We start from the raw sequence: 10,775 nt of genomic DNA, 5'->3' as shown, positions 1-10,775 counted from the left end.
ATGCATGTAACTGCACATACCTGGCATTCGTAGAGTTTCTTCCTTCCTTTTTTTGCTCCTACTCCAGTTTGGCATGCAGTGAGGTGACATTTAAGAGTGCTATTTCTAGCAAATCGTTCATGACAATTTGGACATTCAAAAGGTTTTTCACCTATTAGAGGGGAAAAAACATATGTTGGCAAATTAAGAAAAATCATAAGAGCAAATAATTTTAAATATTTACTTTGTTTTTTTGACGGGGCAATTTTAATAGTAAATTCCTAAAAGGAGAAATCACAATTCATAATTCAAATATTTTCACCATATTCCAAAGACTTTTCTAGAGGTAGCAAAAATAATAAAATTTAATATTTAATTGTATCTATGCTTTGACAAAGATAAATATAATTTACATCTAAACTCTGTTCCATGTTTTTGCACTTCTTAAAAAAATTATTTATTTTCCCGTAGATAAAAATCATGATCAACCTCTTATTTTGCGGAAATGCATCATTATCCTTTCTGCATTTTTTGCACTTACCATGTGCTAGACCATGTGCTAGGTGATGAAGGTAAGAAGATAAACTGTCCTTTGCAAAAAACTTCCTATCAAAGGCCAAGGTATAAAGATGAAATACATGAAAATAAACAAATGTAATGCACTGTAAAAGATCTGTCACAGAAAAGCGATGGAATATGTACTGCAGCAGCACAGAGGAGGGGGTCAATTCGGCCTGGAATGAAATAGGAGGAAAAAAAGGAAGAGGCACGGAGGTATAAAACAGCATGGTGGGTGAGAAGTAAGGATGGAGGAATCAGTGATGGAGATTCCCAGATCCTTGGCTTAGAATACCAATGAGAATAAAGAAATAGGACACAGGAGTACATGTAGGTTTAGAACATGGTATGCTGGGAAAGACTATAAATTCAGTTTTGTGTCTGCTGAGTTTACGGTACTCAGAACAGAGTGGAGATGTCCGGTAGATAGTTGTAAAGATAATTCTGGAGCCAAATAGAGGGTGATTTATATATAAAATAGGGTCGTTTTTTTTTGTTTGTTTTTGTTTTTTTTTTTTGAGACAGTCTTACTGTCACCTAGGCTGGAGTGCAGGGGCACAATCTTGGCTCACTGCAACCTCCACCTCCCGGGTTCAAGTGATTCTCGTGTCTCAGCCTCCGGAGTAGCTGGGATTACAGGTTGGGGCCACCACACCCGGCTATTTTTTTGTATTTTTAGTATAGATGGGGTTTCACCACGTTGGCCAGGCTGGTCTCGAACTCCTGACCTCAGGTGATCTGCCCGCCCTGGCCTCCCAAAGTGCTGGGATTACAAGCATGAGCTACCGCACCTGGCCAAATTAGGGGTTAAGTGATAGTAAAAACCTTTAGGCAGGAAAACATTTCTGAGTATGTTGTATGATAACAAGAATGAAGGGCAGAATCCAGAGAAACACCAAGTTAAAACAGCAGGTAGATGAGCTAGCAAAAGAAATGAAACAGCCAGAAGTAAAAGGAAAGAAAAGGAAATGACTTTAACCAGTGATGTAACTGGCCCACTGCCACGGGGCAAAAGTGAGTGAGAATCATGTCAATGAAAACAGTCAGTACCAAAATTCTTTTAAGAAGGCCCAGAAAGCCAAATGTGGTGGCTTAAGCCTGTAATCCCAGCAGCACTTTGGGAGGCCAAGGTAGAAGGATTGCTTGACGGGAACAGCTTGGGCAACATGGTGAGACTCCATCTCTGTTTAAAAATAAAACAGCTGGCCAGGTGTGGTGGTTCACACCTGTAATCCCAGCACTTTGGGAGGCTGAAGCGGGCAGATCACTTGAGGTCAGGAGTTCAAGACCAGCCTGGCCAACATTGCAAATCCCCATCTCTACCAAAAATACAAAAATTATCTGGGCATGGTGGTGAGAGCCTGTAGTCCCAGCTACCTACCTGTGAGGCCGAGACAGAACAGCTTGAACCCGTGAGGCAGAAGTTGCAGTGAGCTGAGATCACACCACTGCACTCTAGCCTAAGCGACACAGTGAGACTCCATCTCAAAAAAAAAAAACAAACATAAAATGACCTACAAGAAGAGAGATGACTAGCTAGAGGGAAGCATGTCAATAACAGCATTCTTTTTTTCTTTGAGATGGAGTTTCACTCTTGTTGCCCAGGCTGGAGTGCAATGGCATGATCTCAGATCACTGCAACCTCCACCTCCCCAGGTTCAGGCAATCCTCCTGCCTCCCAAGTAGCTGGGATTATGGGCGTGTGCCACCATGCCCAGCTAATTTTGTATTTTTAGTAGAGACAGAGTTTCACCATGTTAGTCAGACTGGTCTTAAACTCCTGACCTTAAGTGATCCACCATGGCCAGCCAATAATAGGATTCTTTAAGCCAGGAGAGACATCCATTATTTATTTGTTGATGGGCAAAGAGGCAATGGAGAAAGGAGATGGAATGATAGATGGGACATGGTTTAGAGGGACATCAAGGCATGGGATCTAGAATTGGCTTTGAAGAAAAGGGAAACCTCTTTTTCTAGAATAAAAGAAGAGGGTATAAGCCAGGCACGGTGGCTCACACCTGTGATCCTAGCACTTTGGGAGGCCAAGGCAGGTGGATCACGTGAAGTCAGGAGTTGGAGACCAGCCTGACCAACATGGTGAAACCCCGTCTCTACTAAAAATACACACACACACACACACAAAATTAGCTGGGCATGGTGGCAAGCACCTGTAGTCCCAGCTACTTGGGAGGCTGAGGCAGGAGAATTGCTTGAACCTGGGAGGCAGAGGTTGCAGTGAGCCAAGATTGTGCCACTGTACTCCAGCCTGGGTGACAGAGCGAGACTCCATCTCAAAAAAAAAAAAAAAAAAAAAAAAAAAAAAGAGGGGCAAAGATTAATGCTATTACAGGTAAGTTGGGGGTTGGAAGGTAAGTATGTTATCTGCTGGAGGAGGGGTGTGGGCAGAGGTCTTTGAATATACCGGGAAGCTCTGAAATAGCAATTAGGAAAAAGAGATAAATCAGACACGAAAGTGCTTAACTTAAGGTCTGAGATATCAATTTTCTCCAGCAGTCCTCAGCAACCAGCGGGTAGGAGTAAATAACTGAATGATTCCAGGATGGAAGGTGGAACCCCAGTAATGAGGAGGTCCTAGATGTGAGCCTTACACTTAAATACAATGACACAGTCCAGTAACTGAGCTATATGTATCATCTGACAAAACATTTATAGCTTATTTTGTGCAATTTTTATATGATGAAAAGTTAATTTGAGAGACAAGACCTAATTAGCTGGAATTAGTGCAATAAAAAACTATTCTCAACTACCAAAATGATGGGCAATATCGCTAAATGAAATGGTTTAGTGGTTTTATCAATAATTTTTCATTATCAGTAAGACCTAGAAACAAACTGGCATAGCCTCTCCTTAAATGGCAATTTAATCATCTTTGTCAAGATATAAAATGTGCATATTATTAGGGAGGCTGAGGCAGGCAGATCACGAGGTCAGGTGTTTGAGACCAGCCTGGCCAACATAGTGAAACCCCGTCTCTACTAAAAATACAAAAAATTAGCCAGGCATGGTGGCGGGTGCCTGTAATCCCAGCTACTCGGGAGGCTGAGGCAGCAGAATCTCTTGAAACCAGGAGGCGGGGGTTGAAGTTATCGAAGATCATGCCATTATACTCCAGTCCGGGTGATAGGGTGAGACTCTGTCTTTTAAAAAAAAAAAAAAAAAAAGTGCATATTCTTTGACCTTGCAATTCTGCTCTTAAAAATGAAATTACTTGAACATCTGAAAAGGCATATGTACGAGTGTGCTTACTACAGCAGACTCTGTAATACCAAAAGCCTAGCAACAACTTAAATGTTCATCAATACTAGTTGATATACCCATAGATTAAAATACTGTGCAGCCACAGGAAGAAAATTTAAATACTCATAAATGTTCCATATATTTTTCAAAACGACTCAAAGATAAACTAAATGGCATGACGCTGTACTACCGCATGCTCGTTTGTTTTTCCAAAAGCATGTGTGCCTGTGTGTGTATGGCTACCTGAAAATGCAAGGAATGAATCTGATAAATCAGAAAAGGATAGCAGTAGTTACTTCAAAAGACCTACTTGAGTAGAAACAAGACTCAATTTTCATTGTGTGCCATCTGAGCTTTTCCTATTTAAAAAATTTAGTAAGCTCAGTAAAATGTAGGAATAGCAACATATTAATTCTTTTAGATGTGTGGACAATACAGTTTTCAATGTGCTTTCACCATTTTCTTATTTGTCACAACCCTATAAAGTAGGTACACAGACAAGAAAAGCCCAAAGATGAAGTGAACGGTCAAATTCATCATGCTGGCAAATGCTGAACTGGAGCTGGAACTGAAATTCTGATTTCTGGACACACATTCCCTCTATGATTCCACACTACCTTTCTTGGAAACTAGGGAGTAGTTGTTTGAAAACATGGCTAAAGGTTACCTCTAGGTTCTCTTTTGACACTGTGTGTCCCACAGGTGTATCTGTCAACATGTCTGGTATTTCCCTCCTTCCCCATCTGCTTACTCTTCTACATATTTTTTTGTAAGTTAATTAGCCTCCAGTGGCCATTCAAATCAGAAAGCTGGGACTCACCAGCTCTCTTTTACTCCTACACCTCACTGACCACCAAATCCTACTGATTCAGGCTACGTAATGTTACTCAAATCTCTCTTTTCCACTAACACTGCCTTTACCCAACCTCCCATTCTGGTTTAGATTACTCGAAGATTCCTCACTGAGCTAGCAGGTTTCAACCCACTCCAATCTATCTTGCCAGTCACCTCTCTAGAATATGAATCTGATGAGCTATCTGCCTGGCTGAAACTCCTTTAAAATGACCTAGTCTTCCAAGATATTATTCAAACTCATTTATGGAATTTATGAAAATAACTCCATGATCTCAAACTCATCTCTCATTACTCTCCCTCTTTCTTACCCTTACACCACTCTAGATCTCCCATATGATGCCCAAGTGCATGCAACATGGTTAGCCCTTCCAACCCCTTTGGCCACATCTCCTGGCATTCCTCTACTTGGACCCAAGCCTCTGGCCATAATGCCCTACTAACAGTGATCTAAACAATTTGTTTCCTCTCATTCCTCTGTGTCTGTGTCATTTCCTTTTGCCTGGAATACCTGTTTCCAGGCTAACTCCTCTTCCTTTCTGAGTCATCAAAGACTAACGACCCCCAGAAGCCACCTACTATAGTTTTAATGTTTGTCTCCTTCAAAACTCAGGTTAAAACTTAAACCCCAATTTGGTAGTATTGAGAGGTAGGACCTTTAAGAGGTGATAGGATCATGAGGGCTCTGCACTCATGAAGAGATTAATCCATTCATGGATCAGTGAATTAACGGGTTATCATGGGAATGGGATGGGTGGCTTTAAAAGAAGAAGAGAAACCTGAGCTAGCATGCTCAACTTCCTCACCATGTGATGCCCTGCATGGCCTCAGGACTCTGCAGAGTCACCACTGGCAGGGCTCTCACCAGATGTGACCTCATAACAGTGAACTTCTTAGCCTCCAGAACTGTAAGAAATAAATTCCTTTTCTTTATAAATTCCCCAGTTTCAGGTATTGTTATAAGCAACAGAACAGACTAAGATATCACCTTTGTCTCTTCCATCACAAACAAGCAACCCAGGCAGGCATTCCCACAGGATTCTGCTTACTGTGGTCAGCACTTAGCATGTTACACAGATTGTACACGCTTGTTCCCCGCTGCAGCATATCCTGAGCTCCTTGAAGGCAGGGACTCTAAAACTGTTTTATATTCATGGCCTAGTGGTATATGGCATTATCATTACTATTTTCCAAATAAAAGTAAATTCAGAGGACAAAAAATAGCTAAAATTTTACAAATCAAGCCATAGATTACAGTGCATGCTTTAACAGCATACAGGAAACCAAACCATTAAACTAATAAAGATATGCAAAATATGAAACTAATGGGGTATACATTTTGAGAATAGGAAACAGGAAGAGGATTGTCTGCCTTAAGTTTGTTACAAGGAAAAATTGTCCATTCTTTATTAACTTAAACGTAGTTTAAAACTGCTTACAAACATACCTATTTTTATTGTGCTTCACTTTCTTGCATTTTTTGAAAAACTGAAGATTTGTGACAACCCCGTGTAAAGCAAGTTTACTGGTGCCATTTTCCCCAACAGCATGTACTCACCTCATGTCTCTGTGTCACTGTAATTATTGCAATATTTCAAATTTAAATTTAAATTTTTAAATTATCATCTCTTATAATGATCTGTGACCAGTGATTTTTGATGTTACTACTGTAATTGTTTTGGGGTGCCCTGAACCACACCCATAACAAAGAACTTAACTGATAAATGTTGTATGCTTCCTATTCCACCAACCAGCTTTTCTCTCTTCCCTCCCTCCCTCTCTCAAGTCTCTCTATTCCTTGAGAAGCAACAATATTGAAATTAGACCAATTAATAACCTTAAAACAGCCTCTAAGTCTTTAAGTGGAAGAGTCACGTGTCTCGGCCGGGCACAGTGGCTCATGCCTGTAATCCCGGCACTTTGGTAGGCTGAGGCGGGTGGATTCCAAGGTCAGGAGTTCAAGACCATCCTGGCTCACATGGTGAAACCCCATCTCTACTAAAAAATACAAAAAAATTAGCCGGGCATGGTGTCGGGCGCCTGTAATCCCATATCCTCAGGAGGCAGAGAATTGCTTGAACCTGGGAGGCGGAGATTGCAGTGAGCCGAGATCACGCCACAAAAAAAAGTCACATGTCTCTCATTGCAAATCAAAAGGTAGAAGTGATGAAGTCTATGAGAGCAAGGCATATCAAAAGTTGAGACAGGCCAAAAGCTAGGTCTCCTATGCCAGGTAGTTAAGTTGTGACTGAAAAGGTAAAGTTCTCTAAGGAAATTAAAAGTGCTACACTAATGAACATATGAATGGTAAGAAATCAAAACTGCCTTACTGCTGATATGGAGAAAGAGTGAATAACCTGGATAAAAGATTAAACCAAACAAACATTCCCTTTAGCCAAAGCCTAACCCAGAACTAGGCCCTTTCTTCAGTTCTATGAAGGTTGAGAGAGGTTAAGAAGTTGCAGAAGAAAAGGTAGAAGCTAGAAGAGGTTAATGAAATTTAAGAAGCCATCTCTATAACATAAAAGTGCAATGCGAAGCAGCACATGCTCATGCGGAAGCTGTAGCAAGTTATCCAGAATACCTAGTTAAGATCACTGACGAAGGTGGTTACACTAAACAACAGATATTCAATGTAGACAAAACAGCCTTCTATTGCAAGATGCTATCTAGGACTTTCATAGTTGGGGAGAAGTCAATGACTGGCTTGAAAGCTTTAAAGGACAGGATATCTTTCTTGTTGGGAGCTATTGCAGCTGTTGACTTTCAGTTAAAGCCAATCAGTCATTTATCACTCCAAATCTCCTAGGGTCCCTAAGAATCTTATTACATGTACTCTGCCTGGGCTACAGAAATGGAAGAACAAAGTTTGGTTGACAGAACATCTGTTTACAGCATGGTTTATTGACTATTTTAAGCACACTGTTGAAACCTACTGCTCAGAAGACTCCTTTCAAAATACTACTGCTCAAAAACAAACAAACAATCACAAACAAAATACTACTGCTCACTGACAATGCAGCTGGTCACCCAAGAGTTCAGAGGGAGAGGTACAAGGACATTAATATTGTTTTCAGTCTGCAAACACAACAGCTATTCTGCAGCCCACAGATCAAGAAGTAATTCTGACTTTCCAGTCTTATTAAGAAATACAAGGCCACACCAGAGATGTATGCACGAAGAGGATAAAACCGTGTAAGGACACAGAGAGAAGGTAGCCATCTGCAAGCCAAAAAGAGAGGTCTCAAAAGAAACCAACAGATTGATCTTGGACTTCTAACCTCTAGAACTGTGAGAAAATGAATTCCTGTTGTTAAAGCTAAAAACAAACAAACAAACAGACAACAACAACAAAAACAGGGCTGAGATGGTGGCTCATGCCTATGTTCCAAGCCTAGGGAATGTGATGAAACCACGTCTCTACAAAAAAACAGAAAAATTAGTTGGACATGGTGGCACACATCTGTAGTCTCAGCTACTCAGGAAGCTGAGGCAGAAGGATCACTTGAGTCCAGGAGGTTGAGACTGCAAGTGAGCTATGATGGCGCCACTGTACTCCGGCCTGGGAAACAGAGGAAGACCCTGTTTCAAAGGAGAGAGAGAGAGGAGAGAGGAGAGGAGAGAAGAGAACAACTATCTTGGAACTAATTACCGGTATAGAAATTGGTTGAAGTTAAAAAACAATGAAGTGGGGGTTCAGTTTGCTTTACGTGCTCAACTGTTCCTCCAATGGGCATATGGTTCAGTAATTTATAACTACTTAAATTACTTATCTCACATCATTTCTAAGGGAAAGACATACAATATAATGTACTTAACTCTATATTCTGCTGTCCAATCCAAAATAAAAAATCTAAGACCTGAGAGGCATATTTAAAGATGTCCAAAGTGGTCTGTGTTGTCCTATTTTCTAAGAGGTAAAAGTCAGTAGGTAATGTTTTGGGTAAAAGAGGTAACTGCGGCTACTTTCACATTCATAGGCTATAAAAGCTACTGATTATCTGCTGGGGTATGGGAAACTGCTATCAAAGTTTGCAAGTTACTTACCAGCGTTTTTGTTTTGTTTTGTTTTTTCTTTGAGATGAAGTTTCACTCTTGTTGCCCAGGCTGGGGTGCAATGGCACGATCTTGGCTCACCACAACCTCTGCCTCCTGGGTTCAAGGAATTCTCCTCCCTCAGCCTCCCAAGTAGCTGGGATTACAGGCATGTGCCACCACACCCGGCTATTTTGTATTTTTAGTAGAGACAGGGTTTTGCATGTTGGCCAGGCTGATCTTGAATTCCTGACCTCAGCTGATCTACCTGCCTCAGCCTCCCAAAGTGCTAGGATTACAGGCATGAGCCACCATGCCTGGCCACCAACGTTTGTTTATTGTGCTGCTGGTATAACAATCGTTTTGCATAATTAACCCAATTACCACAAATATGTTCACCAACAGACTATTGTTTTCTAAAGACCAAAAATTATAACTATAGGCAGTTTCCAAATATTATATAAAACAGGTTGGTGTCCCTTGGTATATGCGGGGGATTGGTTCATATAGCAAAATCCACGCACATTCAATTCCTGCAGCCGGCCCTGTGGAACCACACATACTAAAAGCTGGTCTTCTACATATATGGGTTTTGCATCCTGGGAATACTATTCTTTTGATCCATATTTAGCTGAATGAAATCTGCATATAAGTGGATGCAAGCAGTTCAAACCCATGTTGTTCAAGAGTAGACTGTATATACATATGTTTGAAAACAGAAAGCATTTTCCCAAAAGATTTCATGAACGCCTATTAGTTATCCAAACTAGTACCTTAAAGACTTTTAAATCCATACTGAGCCTTAAGTACAAGATCCCTTTGCTATTCCTGTATTTATTCAGTCCTCGAATACTGACAGTAAGAGTTTGGACAGTGGGGGGATAACATCATCTGAATCTATGTGGTTCCTCAATTTCAAGTGATGTATACCAAGTGACGGTGAGAAACCTATTTTTAAAAACTTTTACCAGAAGCTCTCCAAACTCCAGCATCAAAGAGAAAGATTCTGAATACTGTAGGATATCTATGTTGTATTTACTGTATTAACAGTCTAAACAGCCTTAACCACCACATATAACAAAGACTTGGGAACAAATGTCCAGAAGTCTGACACTTAGCATGCTGTATTAATTGTTCTCTCCATACCCTTGTAATAGTACATTTAGGGACTATCTAAGATTCAATTCGTTGGTGGTAGCTACTGTGTCTGGTGCAGGAGACCTAGTAAAGATTGGGGAGTGGGAGCAAACAAGAGACCTGAGCAAGGTCAGGGACTCTTGAAAGGAAGATGACTGGAATAGGGGATGAATAACTATGTGGGAGAGGCCCTGAGGTAGGTATCCTGGGACATTTCCATCATGCTTGCATGGCTCTCAGAAGTATAAAAACCTTATTCTCCTTAGCTCCCTGGATGTCCGCAAGTCCTGACATATTTGCTGTTGAAAAGGTGGAGAGAGATGGACATATATTACCTACTGTGCCAAAGCAGGTAATTCAATGTACATTAAAAAGTATAAACAAGGGCCAGATGTGGTGGCTCATGCCTGTAATCCCAGCACTGGGAGGCCGAGACGGGTGGATCACAAGGTCTGGAGTTTGAGACCAGCCTGACCAACATGGTGAAACCTCATCTCTACTAAAAATACAAAAATTAGCCAGGTGTGGTGGTGCAAGCCTGTAGTCCCAGCTACTCGGGAGGCTGAGACAGAAGAATGACTTAAACCCAGGAGGCGGAGGTTACAGTGAGCTGAGATTGGTGCCACTGCACTCCAGCTTGGGTGACACCGAGGGACTCCATCTCCAAAAAAAAAAAAAAAAAAAAAAAGGAAAAGAAGTATAAACATGTCAGGGATTGTATTTTTTTTTTCTTTTTTCTTGAGTTTTGTTCTTGTTGCCCTGGCTGGAGTACAATGCCGTGATCTTGGCTCACTGCAACCTCCGCCTCCCAGGCTCCAGCAATTCTCCTGCCTCACCCTCCCAAGTAGCTGGGATTACAGGCGCCTGCCACCACACCCAGCTAATTTTTTGTATTTTTAGTAGAGACGGGGTTCCACAATGTTGTCCAGGCTGGTCTCGAACTCCTGAGCTCAGGT

General features: G+C 41.2%; 1 protein-coding gene across 30 annotated transcripts in view; it reads right to left on the bottom strand.

Moving 5' to 3' along the window:
* Positions 1-10,775, bottom strand: part of ZNF131 (zinc finger protein 131) — a 54,163-nt gene that overhangs the window by 2,746 nt on the left and 40,642 nt on the right. For all 30 annotated transcript variants that reach the window (XM_078004705.1, XM_015139988.3, XM_028849431.2 and 27 more), the window contains one exon: positions 21-151. In XM_078004705.1, coding sequence (XP_077860831.1) covers positions 21-151 — 131 coding nt within the window. The remainder of the gene's footprint in view (positions 1-20; positions 152-10,775) is intronic.

The sequence above is a fragment of the Macaca mulatta genome, chromosome 6, assembly GCF_049350105.2.
Source record: "Macaca mulatta isolate MMU2019108-1 chromosome 6, T2T-MMU8v2.0, whole genome shotgun sequence".
NCBI classification, from domain to species: domain Eukaryota; kingdom Metazoa; phylum Chordata; class Mammalia; order Primates; family Cercopithecidae; genus Macaca; species Macaca mulatta.
This window is presented reverse-complemented; position numbering and strand designations above follow the sequence as displayed.